The sequence below is a fragment of the Chrysoperla carnea genome, chromosome 1, assembly GCF_905475395.1.
Source record: "Chrysoperla carnea chromosome 1, inChrCarn1.1, whole genome shotgun sequence".
Lineage (NCBI taxonomy): Eukaryota > Metazoa > Arthropoda > Insecta > Neuroptera > Chrysopidae > Chrysoperla > Chrysoperla carnea.
The window spans coordinates 129,962,316-129,980,512 of record NC_058337.1 but is presented as its reverse complement, the minus strand read 5'-3'; the positions used below and the strand labels follow the sequence as shown (position 1 = coordinate 129,980,512).

At 30.5% G+C, this 18,197-nt stretch overlaps 2 protein-coding genes across 2 annotated transcripts; one reads left to right on the top strand and one right to left on the bottom strand.

The window, feature by feature from the left end:
- Window positions 1–1,222: 1,222 nt before the first annotated feature.
- Window positions 1,223–11,132, top strand: LOC123294910 (modular serine protease-like). The gene is made up of 14 exons (XM_044876102.1): window positions 1,223–1,256; window positions 3,591–3,602; window positions 4,633–4,678; window positions 4,753–4,872; window positions 4,950–5,081; window positions 5,144–5,263; window positions 5,805–5,951; window positions 6,183–6,655; window positions 7,551–7,760; window positions 8,174–8,344; window positions 8,604–8,725; window positions 10,083–10,262; window positions 10,324–10,483; window positions 10,924–11,132. The coding sequence occupies exons 1-14, from the start codon at window positions 1,223–1,225 to the stop codon at window positions 11,130–11,132; spliced, it is 2,136 nt and encodes a 711-aa protein (XP_044732037.1).
- A 1,349-nt stretch (window positions 11,133–12,481) lies between these two features.
- LOC123294901 (flap endonuclease GEN) lies at window positions 12,482–17,684 on the bottom strand. Its single transcript, XM_044876091.1, has 9 exons — window positions 17,106–17,684; window positions 16,734–16,941; window positions 16,583–16,672; window positions 16,337–16,481; window positions 15,401–15,704; window positions 14,538–14,703; window positions 14,308–14,476; window positions 13,998–14,213; window positions 12,482–13,131 (listed from the first exon to the last, which is right to left on the bottom strand). The coding sequence occupies exons 1-9, from the start codon at window positions 17,261–17,263 to the stop codon at window positions 12,482–12,484; spliced, it is 2,106 nt and encodes a 701-aa protein (XP_044732026.1). The 5' UTR covers window positions 17,264–17,684.
- Window positions 17,685–18,197: the final 513 nt, after the last annotated feature.

Sequence of the window (18,197 nt, the reverse complement as noted above, 5' to 3'; positions counted from 1 at the left end):
AAAATTGAATTTTGCTCTAGCACATGCAAATTTTATCCAATATTGATCAATCAAGTGTGTAATCCCACTAATTTTGGGTCATACTTTTCAAATATTTTGTCAAATTTAACGTAGCTACAATAAATTTCGAAAAAGCAGTAACATGCCTTCCAGATTTGGTATAAGGGTTAATATAAACGAATAACTACGACCAAAAAGGAAAAATATGACCCAAAATTAGTGAGTTTCAAAAAAAATTTCATTCAAATACGATATCATTTGACCAAAATATCAAAAAAAATTGATTTTTTTAACTTTATGACGTCATAAAAATCCAAAAAATTTAATTTTGCTCTAGCACATGCAAATTTATCCAATTTTGATCGATTAAGTATGTACATCCACTAATTTTCTGCCGTTCTTTTCAAATATTTTGCCAAATTTAACGTAGCCCTAGTGGAAAATTATTTGAAAAAAGAATAAGTCTTAGGAAACTTTGAAAAAGTCTTAGAAACTTTAAAAAAGTATTAAGAACTCTGAATAACTCTGAATTAGACTAGCCCGAAAACGTTGAGAAATTCAAAGTTCCTAAGACTTTTTCAGAATTTCTTATTCTTACTACAAATGTTTTTTCCACCAGGGAGCTTCAATAAATTTCGAAAATTCAGTACCATGTTTTCCACATTTGGTATATGGGCTAATATAAACGAATAACTATTGCAAAAAATGAAAAATACGACCCAAAATTACTGGGTTTCAAAAAAAATTTCATTCAAATACGATATCATTTGAACAAAATATCTAAAAAATTGATTTTTGAACTTCATGACGTCATAAAAATCCAAAAAATTTGATTTTGCTCTACCACACGCAAATTTTATCTAATTTTGATCAATCAAGTATGTAATTCCACTAATTTTGGGCCGTACTTTTCAAATATTTGGTCAAATTTAAAGTAGTTTCAATAAATTTCAAAATACAGGAACGTGGTTTTAAAGTCGAGCCTGCAAAATCTAAACTTCCCCCTATATTTATTGTTACAAAAAAAAAAAAAAACCATATCATTGTTAAATATAATGCGTGATAATATGTTGTAAATAATTACCATATGCAAAGAGTTTTAAATATATATAATTTGTAAACGATTCTTATCAAATTTGATAAAATGATTACAAGTTATCATTTTTATACCCTGTGTATATATTTTAAAACACTTTATTATCCTTTACGAAATCATTTTATAATGACACAACGAATAGTACGATATCGTTTGAACTGTAAATCCTCTCAGCCTTTCATTTTTACAATAGAAGAGAATAATATACGTCAAAACTTAAAAAAAATATTTTTAATAAAAAAAAAGTAACAGTTAGAACGGAATCACTCGTATCTCTAAGGGATTTCAAGAATACAAAACTCATGGTTCCTGGTCCCTAAATTTGTACAATGGCAAACAAATATTAGCGAATTTATTAATTCATTTCATGTTGTATAATTATAGATGCATGTATAATTAAGACTATATGGAATTTTAAATGATTTATTATTTCAGGGACAATATAATTGAAATTCTTTTTAATACTACAATTTAAAACTCGTGTGATTACTTTGACAACCCCCTAAATGAATAAAAATATTCCCGAGTGATCAAAACATCCAAAAACGGAAAATTTTGTTACTCAAGGTACACTCTGGAATTACAGAGACTTAACTAGACGGGAAACAGTATTGCCTCATTACGGTTAGGTTCAATAAAAATTTTAGCTAAATAAATTGGCAGTACATAGTCGGTGTTTTACTGAAATCGTGTGAGATCGACCTCTGTAGTCCGCACGACTAATTTCCCAGAAGGGGAAAATCATTAAAAAAAGGTCTTGTTAGCCTTCATAGATTATTCTTTGAACATGTACTGCAGCTTATGTTGGAGCGATCATTATCTCCATAGATAAATGATGTGTTTTATCCACTTTTCAGATACTGTTTATTCAGTTTTTTTCCAATTTTTTTATTACCTATAAAAAACGGCTCAACTAATTCTGCTGAAAACTTCTTAAATACGCGATTACGCGTCGAATAAGAACAGTCACGTGTAAATATCGTAACTCATTCTCGAGATAATCGAGGCAAAAGAATCCTAACGAACATACGCACATACGTACACACACACACACACACACACAGACATCACATTGAAAAGGTTTGATTCGGATAATGCAGCCTTGAAACCTCGGGCTTTATTACATTAACTTCCTCTGGGAAAAATCTCAATTCAGGCGAATTTTGTGAACTTTGAACTAGTAGGTAGTATACTTAGACTTTTTAATTGATCTGTTATTAGACACAAAACAATTTAAAATAAATATATGACAACGTATAATTGAAATATAAAATGATAATTACAATAATTAACAATAAAATGTTTTGTTTTGTTATTAAATTTTATTCTATTCTGCAGTGACAATGAATGTGAAAAAGTTTTTTTTTTTTCTGGTAAAAGCTATCATTATTAAAACGCAATCTATACAATATTAGTAAATCACGTGTACATAGTAAATACTATAAACATTTACAACACGTGTGAATGAACAAAAATTGTTAAAATTATAAAAAAATTTCATCTAAAAATCTAAAAATGTTTATTATGTAATTTATAAAAATCTTCATTTACAGGGAAAAATTGTATTTTCTAACTTCCAAGACATTAAAATTTACTTTCTTGTCCTTTGAGTGTTAAATAAAGCTTGCCTTTAAATAAACAGTGCCTGGATGACCGAGTTTTGCTCGATATTTATTTTAAATAAAACCTTGCTAGATCGATTTTTCGCACTCGAAACCCCCTGCATACTAAATTTCATGAAAATCGTTGGACTCGTTCCGAGATTAAAGTTTCCGCAAAAAAAGACGTTTTCTTAAAATGAAACCTATCTAGACGAAAAATAAGAATAATATCTGCCTTGATTTTCGAAATATCGAAAGCTGAATAATTAAAGAAAATTTTCAACTTTTAATATTTTGAAAATTACCTCGAATATCGACAAATTTTATTCTTACTTTTCGTCTTGTATCGCTAAGTTATAACATTATTCACTATCAAAGTTGGGAAAATTTATTTTTATATATTTGTTTACCTGAAATTACTTGATTCATACACGCCCATACACCCTTAACACATACGATAAGTTTTGATCCCAAAAAATGTTAGGTTCCTGTGGAATTATCTAAAGAACTACAGGACGTACCCACTTGAAATATCGAATAGATGTATCTTATGGAACATTTTTCCGGGATTATAAGGAATAACTGGGAGGAAAAGTAAGGACAAGGGATGTGTAGGCTATAAAGCGATTGTCTTTATTTTTAAAGTTAAAATTGCCCAGCGAAGTGAGTGAGTAACTGCTAGTATTCTCTAAATATGTTTGCAATGTAAACAATTCGCTCGATTCCGGAAGTTAATAAACCGCACAAATTAATTTAATTAACGAAAAATTAAAAGATAATAAATAATTTTTAATAATAATTAGAAAAATTAGTTTCATATATTCTTTTATTTGAACTGATTATGCAGCTCAAGTTGTTTTGAAAAATGAAGAACAAATTAATTTCTTATTTTTTATTCACAAACGGTAAGTTTTACTAAATTAACTTACTTACTTTAAGTATTGGTTAGTATCGTCATCTAAAAATATAACTGTATGAAAATATTTGAGAATTCGTTTCAATTTTTGAGGGTGGATCGTCTGAGTGCAGTCAAAATTTCATTTATTCAAAACTTGTTGTAAGGAGAAAAACTCAACATCTAAATCCACAAGTAAAAAAACAAATTAAATAATTATAAACACAAAAACGTCAGGCTAATAATTTTCGACTTATGCTTTCCACTCAAACAGAAAATTATCCGGAAAAACCGACTGAATATTTCTAGTCTGTTTTAATCTTAGAATTCAGAAAACATTTTTTTGACAAACATGGATTATAATATAATTATAATTACTCGTTAAATATATCCTATAATTAAAGCGAACATTTAAGTTTGATTGGCATGAATCGATTATTTTTGTACAAAATCCTAAATAATTAAAAAACTAAGCCATAAAAACCAAGTTTTTATTATTATTTAATATTTATTGACATAAATCAATTATAGTGCATTCTACAAAATAAGGCAATAATAAGATACAATTTAAAAAAAATAAAGAAAAAGAAACAGACATAAATAAATCACTTTACAAAATAAATTAAACAGTTATACTTAACTTAAAAAAAATATAATTAAATAAATTTTAAAACTAAAAATAAAATGTAAAATAAAAAAGAAAAAAAAGATTGAGAAGAAAAAAAACAGAATATTATTCTATTGAAGAATTTACCGAATGAATCTTGGAAAATACAATAATTTATTTTTTCTAAACGAATTTTTTTTATCATCGCCATGAGTCTGCCTGCAAAACTTCAGCTCGATTGGATCACGGGAAAAGGATTAAAAATAGATCCAAAGTTTTTTGGCAGACAGCAGACAAGCAGACACTACGAATTAAAAAGTGTATAGGTTCAATCCCCGCCAAGAAGTGTTAATATCTTTATATCAAGAATAATTTTAGCAAGATAATTTATTCATGTTTGTGTTTCTAACAAAAATTTTTTTTTATTTTATAGCAATTTTTATAATTTTGGTAAATGACTGTCGAGCTGATGATTGCGGGTAAGTCGAATTATTTATACACATATTACCTAAATAAAAATTTCGAATAAATAATTATAAATTTAATACTATAGAAGTGATGAATTCAACTGTGGTAAATATTCGAAATGTCTACCTAACTCCGATCTGTGTAACGGAAAAATAGATTGTTCAACCAAAATAGATGAAACATTTGAAACATGTAAAGATCGGCGGTAAATATTAATACTTTTCCAACAAATTCTAGTGATTTTGACCAAAATATTTTACCCATTTCCTAATTTTTATACAGATGTAATACAAGCCAATTTAATTGTGCAAGTGGGGCATGCATACCACTTTCTCTAAAATGTAATACCGTACCAGATTGTTATGATGGTTCAGATGAAGCTGATTGTGATAATTTTAATACAAACGAATGTCTGTAAGTATAGTTATATAGAAAAATCTTTTCGAATATGCTCAAAATTTTGATCAATTTTACAGGGAAAATTGGCAAATTCGTTGTTTATCTGGAGAATGTATCAGGCAAGATCAAATATGCGATGGTATTAAAGATTGTGTAGATAACTCCGATGAAACTTATACAACCTGTTCAAATACCAGGTAAAATAATTCCATTTTAAAAGTATTCAAGTTTCTAAAACCTGCAGTTTTTTTAATAAGCTGGAGAAAATTGTTGAAAACCTATTGTTGAGATTAGTAATAAAAATTTCCACAGGTTCCTCAAAAAATACTGATTTATTTATATATTTCACGACATCAAACTCATTTTATACAAAAATCATACATTCATGTAATATGTATTGCCTATAAACTGATATAAAAAAGTTTAATAAATCAAAACACTAATTTTTCCAAATATTTTGATTTGGTTTCATGTCGTGTAAAGTCTCAACTTCGAACAACTGGAAAACATGTCATTACAGGTTTTGCTGGATCAATGATAACTTTTATTTAAAATCATAACAGAGTCAAAATTTGTGAAAGGAAATAAATGCTTTTGATGTGCTTGAAAATTTAAGTCAGACCCAAGAAAAAAATGTTTTAGAGATTACTAATTCGAAGAAATGAAAGGGAATAAATACTGTAGATTTTAAGCTTTAATTTTTCATGAAAATGTTTCTAATCTCAATTTTAAAACTAGATGTTCCAATACATTTCAATGTGATTATGGAGCATGTGTTGAATTGGAAGCAATATGTGATGGAAAACCAGATTGTGTTGATTACTCCGATGAATTATTACCAAAATGTAACACTGTTTTTAATGTAACGGACGAAACGATTTGTGGGTTAGTTTAATCTTTTATAATTTCTTTAGAATTTTGATAAAAAATGTATGTCTTCATTCAAAGAATTTTTTACCAAAATTGAATTTTGGTCTTGTATAAAGCTTAACGCATGGGATCCCATTGACAATGTAAAAACTACAACTAAAATTGAATAAAACATTGTTTGGTTCTAAGTTTATTTTTATATTTTACCCATAATATCTTTGATTTTTTATTTTTTTTTTATTCCAGAAAAAACCGTTTTAAATGTAACAGCGGTTTATGTATTAAAAAAGAAAATTTGTGCAATGGAATCAGAGATTGTGATGATGGATCCGATGAAACGTATCGGCAATGTCATAATTTTAATTGTGATACAACACAAAAGCAGTGCACATACGGAGCATGTGGAGTAAAATCATGCGTTAATGATTATTATACGGTTGATATTAGTATAACAACACCCAAATCTTGGACTACAAGTACCACTCCAAAGCTACCCCAGAGCATATTAATACCATGTCCATATCCTAATCAGCCAGAAAATGGTGAAGTGAGGACAAACAAGGGGAAGATTCCAACGCATTTGCCGTCCCCTGCTTCAGCTCCATATTGGACAGTTTTAATCTTTAAATGCAATCATGGGTATACATTGGGTATCGCAGAATCGACAATTGTTTGCAACGGAGAAGGCCAATGGACACATCCATTTCCGAATTGTATCAGTAAGGAATGACCACGAAATTACTGTGAAAACACATTTGTATTCTCGGGGCCCAATCTAGCTATTTTGCCGCTCCAGGCAAAAATAATATTTGCCGCCCTTTAGGCTCATATCATGTACAGGTGTCTTTCAAATTGACATATGGTTGAAACTCGAAAAATAAATTAAATCGAGGAAAATGCTTCAAACGAAAAATATTAGTTTCAAAGTGACACATCTTATACCGGCATCGAATTCGATTTGTAGTTTTCAGGTTCAATTAAAATCTCACTCTGATTCACAGCTAACAAACATTAGACGAACGCTTTAAATTGGAAAGTTGTTCTTTATAAATACGCAAACATTTTTGTTTGAAACATTTTTTTTTTAAACCGAATAGTTTAAACAGTAATTGATATAAAAAATCTAGGTTTTTGTGCGTTTGTTCATTGAATTTGCACAAAAATTATCTTTATAAAAACGAACCTTTTTATTGGATTTATTGGGAAGCATGCCTAGATTTTGCAGACACAATTATACGAAATAACAATTTTGATACGAAAAAACAATTTTGGGCAAAGCTTTTCAGTCAGATTTTACCTAAACTGTACGATTTGCGGAAAAAAGTTTCGAACAAAAATTGTTACCTTTTTAATCAATACATATAACCAACTTTTTTAAAATCGAGAAATTATTCTACTATTTGCCGTTGGGCGTGCCTTTTGAACTAGAGTGAGTAAAAAAAGCTGTACACAGCACTTCCTTTAAAGGATATATAAAGTCCACCAGGAAACATTCATTAATTCTCTTAACAAAGGTCCTTTAAAAATATTAAGTACATTCGCTTTCAAAATATAATGCATTCGGCAAACATTGAAAGCAAAAAATATGTACATTTTTATCGAAAATATTTTCAGAAACTTGTCCACCGCTAGTCTCTAAAATTCATGAAATTGAATGCTCATATGAAGGCTACAAAGTTCCATGTGATAAACCATTTGACGGTACCCTTGCAAACGTTAAGTGTAAAGAAGCTTTTGAAGTAAAAAATTTCTTATATCAACCATACAATGGAATGAAATGCCAAAATGGAAAGTGGTCACACAAGTTATTTGATTGTAATCCAGGTAAAAAAGCTTTAAACTTTTTATTTGTAGCACCTAGCATTATTAGAAAAAATTTCAAGTTTCAAATACTTATTATACCCACTCGCGTTAATATAGCATAACCTTATAGGCAACCTTACCAATATTGAATGTATGAGCAATAATTTACAAAATACTTATGAAATGAAAAAACCTACTGAAATATCCAACGCAAGAACATAGGTCGGCATAGGAGGTTTCACGCCCTGATATATATATATATCAGGGCGTGAAACCTCCTATGCCGACCTATAGCGTTTTCAATAGATTTCAATTGATTGAAAACAAAAGTCAGCCTGATACGCTGTACAAAGTACGCAACGATCGAGGACTAGACCTCGCCCAGATAGGCGCCTTCTTATAAGTTTCACGTCCTCATTTTTTACTTGTTTTAGAATGTGGTACATTAATAGCAAAAGCAGAACCTTTAATAACGAAAGGGTATACTGCACCAAAAACTGGATATCCATGGCACGCTGGAATTTATAAACATGATCCCACCTCAGATGAGTGTTACGAACATATTTGTGGTGGAACTTTAATATCAAATAGACTGGTTGTGTCAGGTACCTATATTTAAAATAAGCTCATATAAATTTTTTTTTACTAAAAGATTATGCTCCTTTACCTCTACACTCCATAATTGTAATGGGAAAAACGACCTTTCATTTTAAATTTTCATCCAATGAACGCTTACAATATCTAATTCAAATATGTTCAGATTTTCACATGAGTTTTTTCACTATTACAATTAGCACGAATTTGGTGAAAAACAGCCTGATTTTATCGAATATGTTCAAATTTTATCTTTAAAATAATTTATAGCTGCACACTGTTTTTGGTATGGGAATAAACCAGACAAAAATCCTCGAAACTATGCCGTTGCCGTGGGGAAATTTTACCGAACTTGGAAAAGTACTAAAGATAAATATGGTCAATACAAACAGGTAGGTACTCAAAAATTTCATTTAATCTCAATATGTAAATAAAAATCGTAAACGCACAAAAATAATTTGGATATCTTCAATAGTTTTTGCATGACGAAACAAGACATTATAGACTGTGGGACACGACGGTTTTTTTATATTATAATTACATACTTGAAACTTCGTTAGTGACTTCCTTTTGACAAGTCTACTAAACTTTCCTCTACGATTTTATTCGAAAAGGCTGCGTTTCCAAATGAGCATGATGACGCCATATTTGAGTTATCGTTCTGAAAAAAAGCAACAGGGAATTTGTCGGACATTATGACCACTTGATAACATCAATAATTATTAAACAATCATAAAATATTTTGTTCTACAAAAATACTGCACCGATGAGCTTGTCTGCCACCTCGATCATGCCGTATCTTTGATATCTTTTTTCGTTTCTGCGTTATCGTGTTAACGGACGGACAAGCAATCGGAATTGAACTTTTTAGGTGATTCTATGAACACCTATACCAAAATTTTGTTCGTAACATCAATATTTTTAAGCGTCACAAACTTGGGACTAAACTTTATATATACATGGTATGGTATATTTCATATATACATGGTATAAAAACCGTGGTGTCCCACTATTGGTCTATTATTCAAATACTTTATTAATTAGATTCATTATCTCTTTTTATACCATGTATATATGAAATATACATAGTATTATAAGTTTAGTCCCAAGTTTGTAACGCCTAAAAATATTGATGCTACAAAAAAAAAATTGGTATAGGTGTTCATAAAATCACCTAATTAATCCATTTCCGGTTGTCCGTCCGTCCGGCCGTCCGGCCGTCCGTCCGTCCGTCCGTCCGTCCGTCTGTGGTCACGATTACTCAAAAACGAAAAGAGATATCAAGCTGAAATTTTTACAGCGTGCTTAGGACGTAAAAAGTGAGGTCAAGTTCGTAAATGAGCAACATGGGTCAATTGGGTCATGGGTCCGTAGTACCCATCTTGTAAACCGTTAAAGATAGAATAAAAGTTTAAATGTAAAAAATGTTCCTTACAAAAAAATAAACAGCTTTTGTTTGAAACATTTTTTTGTAAACATCACTGTTTACCCACGAGGGCGTTAATTAGGTACAAATTTTATAGTATGTAATTAATATAGGAATATCAAAGTGAATATCTTTTGTTATTTACATGACGTCAAAAAAAAACAAACGATTGCGCATCAACACTTGCGCATTATATGAGAATATCAGTTAAATATGTTAGATATGTATGTATGTGAAATGTGACAGAGTTATCAACACTGCCTATACATGGTATTTCAACAATTAACTCAGTCAATTGTTTGTTTTCACTTGTTTGCAATTAGGTTCAAGAAATCAGCACGCACACTAAATTTCGAGCTGAAGAAAGTAGTTTCGCTAATGATATAGCCATTATAGTATTAAAATGTCCAGTTCGATTGACTAACATAGTACGTCCAATCTGCATTGATTGGAGTAATCAATTATATGAAGAAGTTTTAAAGCGAGGGAATTTTTCAGGAATAGTATGTATATTATCTAGAATCCGAAGTCTCGCAGAAATATATTGAAAGTTATTGTTTTTAGGTTTCTGGATGGGGTTTAACCGAAGAGTTTGGTTCGTTTTCTGAAGAATTACAATCTATAAAAATGCCTTATGTTGAATACAATTCTTGTTTGCAGGATTTACCAGTAGATTTTAGACCTGCCATTACTTACGATAAAATTTGTGCCGGTTTTCATAATGGTAAATAATACGATAATTGCCTGATGTCGAATTGGTCATATTCCGCATAAAAATGTAAAACTAGACTTGATACCATAACAAAATTTGAAAGTGAAATTAAAAATTGATCACAAAACGAAGAAGTTATAAGCATTCAAAGATTGTTGTACATCTCCTTTTAGCACAACAAAGTTTTATATATTTTTTATATGTATCTCTATGATGATATTGGACAATGACGTCACTAACCTATATCTTCCTCTTTGTTTAATTAGGAACTTTAAACGTTCATATTTTGCGTACTTCCAAAGATTTTCGAAAACAATTTTCTGCCCATGGGAATTCTTCATCTGAAGTGATAAAAAAAAATTTAGTCAACAAGCTTATTGTTGAGATCCATCCTCATATTTTTCCCACAATACACGTACATGAATGTTTCTGAACAAAATATTTAATTTTAGGTACAAGTGTATGTAATGGAGACAGCGGAGGTGGTTATATATTTAACTGGAAAAATAGACATTTTATATGTGGGATTGTAAGTGTAGGTCCATCAAAGTCAGGTTATCTACAAAGTACGTGTGATTCATATCAGTATGTTGCTTTTACTAGTTTTCCTAAACATTTGGATCTGATAAAAACTTATGAAAAGAAATTTGACAATAATTAATATTTCGATTATTAATAAATTTTAGAAAAATTATACTGGAAGTCTTTATTTCACTCCTATGTCTATGATGTATAATTTAGAAAATTTTTTTAAGAATACTTGATATCTGGAGTGAACTTTGGTAGAACTAGACAAGGTATGCTCTTTTGTAGGTAGGAGTAGGATGGAGGCATTCTTTCACTTTCTTGCACAGTACCCAGTCAGCGCCATATTGCTTATTTATTTATAGTGTAGGCGCTGAGTATGTTTTGAATACATTTACAGGTCCTACCGAACAAGGGGTGTATTTATTTTGTATCGACGTATTTTGACCCGCTGAATCTGAATTTTCAGCTTGCTCATAGCTAAAAGTGGGGGGAAATTTGTTATAAACAAATAAATTGTTTATACGGCCATAGCTCCTAAGTTATTGGAAATTTAGTATACAAATATTATTTTATTCAAACATGTAAAAAAAAATATTTCCTTTTTTTATTCGCCTTGGTAGGACCAATAGAACCGGAGATATTATTAAAATTGTAAACAAAAATGATAATGCATAAGATCGGCGCAAAGCGCTTGGTTTGAAACGGCCGTACATTGGCCAATTAAAATTATTTTTGGACTTTAAGGTACTCATTATAAAGGTCTATATTATAATGTTATGCACATAATAATACGTTTTATGAAATAACAACGAAATTAGCATTATTGTAAGTATTAAGTTTCATCATTTTTCCGGCCCATTATTAGTTTATAAGTCGATAGCGAGCCCTTAACGAAAGAAAATCCCACATAATTATATATGAGAAAATTGCAAATTTGTTCTAGTTTAAGAATCTTTTTGTAGGCACTCAGCGCCTTCACTATTCCATTTGAGCTGTCAAATTGGTCAATGTTTTGTTTACATATTAAAAATTGGAAAAATCTGAGGCGGAAAAAGTTCATTAATCATTAATTTTTTATTTATTGTCAGGAACTATTTTTCACACAAGGATTGTTCACACAAAAAGTATTCATGTTTTTTACAACATTTGAATCAGGAGTGGGAAAAAGCTAAAATGGCGTCGACTAGGTACATGCACCTACTGAACCAAAACTCGTCCTACATCGAGCATAGCTTGTCTAGTTTTACCAAGGAGTGAACCACACAAGATCAAAATCATGAAATTTTGTGAGAATACCTTTGTTCAGCAGAAAAATCGCTTTAAGGACAGAACTCAATCACAGCCAATCCCTGTCTTTCAGTTTCACTTTTTCATTTTCTATTGAGCGAACAAAATTTCAGTAAAATAATAAACTGAAATTTAAAACATGTACACAATAATTTCAAGTGCAAATAATTAAAAAAAAAATTATATTATTAAGTTTCATGCTTTATAAAGCTGTAGCAAATTTAAACTTCCTTTATTAACAATAGATTCAACAATTTCAGAAAGATTCAATTCAGAGTCTTCATCAAAATTTGAAAGATTTGAACAATTTAAATCTAAACTTTTACAATACTTTTCAGTCTTATCGTCATTTTCATGTTGATTATCAACATTTTCAGAGTTTCTCGACTCTAAAATAGGTTTTTCACAAACCGGAATACTTTTTACAAACTTAAACTTTCCAATTTGTTTTGTCGGTTTTTTTGGTTCGTTTGAAACACATAACTGACTCAGTGAGTCATTTAATTCATCAATGGATTCTTGAATATGATTTACTTCACTTGGAACAAGATTTTCCTTATCTGGAATATTATTTTCAAGATTATTTTTTAATAATGACTTTCTCAAAGATTTTTTAGTTTTCACAGATTTTGATGGTTTTTTTGAAACACAGAGTTGACCTAATGAAGTATTTAATTCATCAATCATTTCTGTGATAGGATTTTCATTATCGTTGTTCGGTGGCAACTTTCCAAAATACTCATTTATTTTTTTTACAGATTTTGTTGGTTTTTTTGAAACACATAAATGGTTCAATGAATCATTTAATTCATCGATATCCGATGCTTTAACCTTTTTTCTTTTTTCTGTAAAAAAGAAAATAAAACGTAAGTAAATGTTAACCAAAAAAATTTAATATTCTTTTAAAGGAATTGATTCCTCTTGGTCAATATGCGACGGTATTCAATCAGAAATATTCGTCATGCTGAGAGGTACCCCGATTTGTAAATGAAAGGTTATAGTGGGGCACAAATCAGTATATTCTCAGATAGTCAGGTTGCCCTTCGGGTCCTTGAGACGTCAAGATTTCAATCGAGGATGAACTTTAAATGATTCGAGGAACTGAAACGCCTGGCACTGAATAACTCAGTCAGATTGATCTGCGTATCGGGCCACTCTACCGTTAAAAAGAATGAAGCAACAGATTTGTTGGTACGAGAGGAGTCATGTCAACGCCCCTTTCACTTGAACCAATCATTATCATAGCAGGGAATGGCTACGACAAGCCCATCTTGATTACTGAGACTTCGCGCAGGGCATGCGCAGCCAAACTGTGTATAACCACAACTAGACCATTCGAATGTGCTCGTTTGAAACTCATTAGAGCACAGTTGAGAAGAGTGATGAGACTAGTGACAGGAGACTGTCGATTGAACTACCATCTTAATTACATGGGGATCTCTGTTGATCTGCAGGGTGTCAGATTTGGGTTCGAAAATTTAGATCCATCAATCCAGAGAGAAATCCCGGCGGAGAAGTCATGGGCTTTCTGTGTAGCGTGGGCCTAGGTAAAATCCTATAGTTTCGTCTGCTTAAAATAGCATATTTTTCCCGAAAACATCTCGCCTTCGAGTGACAGGTTTTTTCAAAGAGGGCACAGATGGTCCCTTGGGACTCCTTTGGAATACCCCTTTTAGGTATTATCATTATAATTAAATATTTTTATCAATACCTGGCTTCTTTTTCTTCTTTATTTTTGAATCTAAAAACGTTTGTACTAATTCTGGATAAGCTTTTACCACCCAATTTTCTGGTTCAACTGTAGACCAAATTTTTTGAGTATTCTCTTCTTTATTATGTTCCATCCATTCTTTGATTTGATGGTCCGGTATTAAATCTTGAAAATAATTATCTTTATCTTTCCAAACAATTTCGTAACTTACAATTCCTGGAAGTGATAAAATTATTAGGTTTATCATTTGACTAAAAATGGCTGCGCGCTTTCAATTAATCGAAGTAGAAAGTATTGTTTGAACAATTACCTTTAGGTCTACATTTTTTGGTAATAAAATCAGGAAATAAAACTCCTTTTAAATTTCGCGCATTATTTTTTACATATTCATAATTTAATAATTGCCATCGTGTTAGCAATGGTAAGAATTTTTCGATTGCGTATATTTCTGGCCAATCGATCATTTTCCCGACATATTTCTAAAAACAAGATAAATATTAACGAATTATCATAAATATTGTGATTTTTTTCCATACTTACAACAAAAGATACAAGGTTCGGTTGTCGCCATGATAAATCTAATGAAGTTGGCATTTCACCTTTACGAATTAAAAACTCATCTATCAATTCTTGATTCGGGAAATTATCGTCCAGTAATGCCTTGGATCGTATATTTAACTCATTTTTCATTAATAATCGCTTTTCTCTATAACAATAGAAAAACTTATTCTAAAATGCTAACGAATCCAGCAAAATGTGTAAGAAAAATAGACTTTCGTCAAAATTTAATATTTAAAATAAGAATACTTCTTGAATTTATTAAAACTACAACAAAAGTTCTCTAACTAAACACGATTTTTAACCCCCAAACCAAAAAAAGGAGTGTTATAAGTTTGACCGCTATATGTGTGTATGTGTCTGTCTGTTTATGACATCGTAGCGCCTAAACGAATGAACAAATATGATTTTTTTGTGTCGTTTGAAAGGTAATTTAATGGAGAGTGTTCTTAACTATTTTTCAAGTGCGCATTTAGAGTTCCGTACACGAACAACTAAAAAATAAACGATGAGCTTCAAAATCGGTACAGCTAGGAGAAGGGTCCATGGAAAAAGATAATTTAATGGAGGGTTTTCTTAGATATGTTTCGAGTGCGAATTTAGGTTTCCGTAAATTTCACTTGTTAGTAATAGAATTAGCTTCATGTCTTTTCTTTCTCTTAGATCTTTATAGTTTTCTCCTATTTTGAGAATTTAATCAAAAGCCGGGTGATAATTAGCCATGAAATTCCTTAAGTAAATGTCCAAAGTCATTGAAATGATTATTGGGTAGAACGAGGCCTCTAGAGGTCAATTTCTCTGTAAATTTGTCGTGGTCCTTCCTTTCTAATATTAAAACTGCTTACTTATAAGTCGAAGAATCACAGCCTCTAGGAGTTTTACATTCTAAACAACCATTTCTCGTATGTTTTTGAACTTTACCAGCATGTCCACAAGCCGTACAAATATCTGGTGAATTAATTTCTCGTTCTATTTGACGAAATTTTTCTGTGTCAGTTTTCCAACTTTTAATACGATCTAAAATAACATCATCTCCAAAACAATTTAAAAACTTCATTGTTGAATCACGGCCGATTCCATTTACACCGCCTGCATTATAATCACAGCCACATAATAAGGCAAGTGCAACCATTTTATTTCTACCCAAATCTGTAAAAAAATTCATAATAGGGAATATTCATGAAATTTAAATTTGATTCAAATATTTTACTTCCGTAATCTTAATGACTGGACATTTCAACTAAACCATTATTTTAGTAATTCATATCTTTTTAATTACTTAAAATTAATTAATAAAAGTACAAATTCAGTGAGAGCATTTAAAAATTTCTAAAACGGAAATTCAAATTTTTATACGGACATGACATCAAAGTACGGGCTTGTCAAAATTTGTTGACATACTGTATGATATTAATTACTTACATTTTATATGGTATTTCATTAAATTATACTATTCTACGGCTTTCTATTAGAAAACTTAATAATAACGAGTGTAAATTCTGTGTTGTAAATTCATTTTTTTAAAGTGTAAATTATACATTGAACTGTCACCAATTGACAGATCACGTACTTATACGTCATCAACAGAGAGCGCCAAAAAACTGCGTTTAAATATATCAAAATTATAATGTATTTTAAATAATTTAGGACACTTAAATACAGCATTTTTAAGCAGTATTTATATGTTTTATTTTGTTATAACGGTGTAAACAATGAATTAAAAATATAAAAATTAAGCGAACTCGAAATTAACAGAACCGAATACCGAACGTTATACTTACTTGGGACTTTTCGAATATCATAAACATCAACAGAACCTCCTTTATTAGCAGTAGCACCTTGTTGAGATAAAGAAAAATTCCTAAATACAATTTGAGCTCCATATACAAAACAATCTGAGTCTTGAGTTATACAACCATCTACAAACTATACAAAAATTTTGAGTTAACTTTTTTGGGCACTAAAAAAACAACATTCCAAAATGACTTTTAGTAAAATTACCCAATTTTATTGGAATATCAACTTACTTTATCTTCATTCAAATATGCACACATCGCTTCTGCTTCGCCCCAACCATGGACACATTTTATTCCCATAATATTAAATAATTCTTCACACTAAAAGTTTTTGAAAGAATCTATAATTATTTCTTTACCGAAAATAATTCAAATTTCTTACTTTTTTTAAAACTGAATTAAACCGTGAACGATCCTTTGGATCTTTTGCCACTTTATTTGCATTTGGTTTACGAGGTCGTGCTCCTTTAAATTGAATTTCATTTCGTGCTGCGATTGTATCATATTTTAATGTTGGTGCTTTTCCATCGAGAACAAATACCGGATGAACTCCAAGCAATAATAGATGATGAGTTCGAAAATATAGATTCCTTAAACATAGGTATTTTCAAAATTTCTCTACTTTTTCGTACATGTTTTTACGGAATATTTTCCCAGAACTACCTAACTGATTTTGACGAAGTAGAGCATTTTATTCTGCATATATTTAAGTGGCCCGATTAATTAAAAATAAAAGTTTTTAAAAATAGCTTACCGTACATAAAATCGTGGTTGTACGTTATATTCGACAACCGTTAAAGCTTCACAAACCCAACAAGCTAGATCAATTGCAATTGTTTTACCTTCTAATTCATATAAAGGTTTCTTCTCGCAAAAGGGTGTTAATAAACTCCATAATTCCTTCACCCCCATTTTATATTATTTCATTTCAAAACATTTCGTAAACAACTTTACAAGTTTTTGAAGTTTCATAACTTTCAAAAACGTTTGAATTAACTGTCAAATAATGCGCCGGCGCTACACCTACTTAACCTTAAGGAGGTTAGAGAGAAAACCCACTTAGATTCTAGTCCTTTACTTTACTGATATAGACTCTGCCAGAGAATATATCGGTTTCTGAACTCTGCCCTTACTAGAGGTAACACTCAATACCCGTTACCTTGAGATGGTACTTATGCAAAATATAGGGTTTGTGTAGTTCGCGAACAAACTAGTTCCAAGAGCATTCTTTTCGATGGACTGTGCGAACTAGTTCGTCGTAACATTCGCTCTTACTTCCTTAGATTTTATTTATAAACTTATTTTTATACCATGCGTATTTATTAAACATATTAAGGTACCATATGTTTAGTCCCAAGTTTGTAACGCTTAAAAATATTGATGCTAATAACAAAATTTTGATATAGGTGTTCATAAAATCGCACCTAAAAAGTTCAATTCCGATTGCTTGTCCGTCCGTTAACACAATAACGCAAAAACGAAAAGAGATGTCAAGCTGGAATTTGTATAGCGGGCTCAGTATGTAAAAAGTGAGGTTGAGTTCGTAAATGAAAAGCATAGGTCAATTGGGTCTTGGGTATGTATAACCCATAACCCACCTTGTAAAAAATATAAAAACAAGCTCTTTTTAAAAGAATAAACAACTTTTGTTTGAAAAATATTTTCTGATCATAATATTGTTACATGATAAAGTTAGCAATTCCGCTACGTTTCTTAAGAAACGTAGACAAGAATACGCGTTTTCATCGTTTAAATTCTGTCGATACTCCAAAGGTGGTGCTGAAATTGTTAAGGTTACCTTAAATAAATAAAAAAAACTTAATTTAAATCGATTTCAAAGTTGCAG

Excerpts from the sequence above, each read along its gene's own strand:
- LOC123294910 (XM_044876102.1), top strand. The coding sequence starts at position 1,223 with ATGACACAACGAATAGTACGATATCGTTTGAACT. Across the intron at positions 6,656-7,550 it reads TCCATTTCCGAATTGTATCA|AAACTTGTCCACCGCTAGTC; the intron begins GTAAGGAATGAC and ends AAATATTTTCAG. Across the intron at positions 8,345-8,603 it reads AAATAGACTGGTTGTGTCAG|CTGCACACTGTTTTTGGTAT; the intron begins GTACCTATATTT and ends AATAATTTATAG.
- LOC123294901 (XM_044876091.1), bottom strand. The coding sequence starts at position 17,263 with ATGGGGGTGAAGGAATTATGGAGTTTATTAACACCCTTTTGCGAGAAG. Across the intron at positions 16,482-16,582 it reads CATATTTGAATGAAGATAAA|TTTGTAGATGGTTGTATAAC; the intron begins GTAAGTTGATAT and ends ATTTTTGTATAG. Across the intron at positions 14,477-14,537 it reads CGAACCTTGTATCTTTTGTT|AAATATGTCGGGAAAATGAT; the intron begins GTAAGTATGGAA and ends TCTTGTTTTTAG.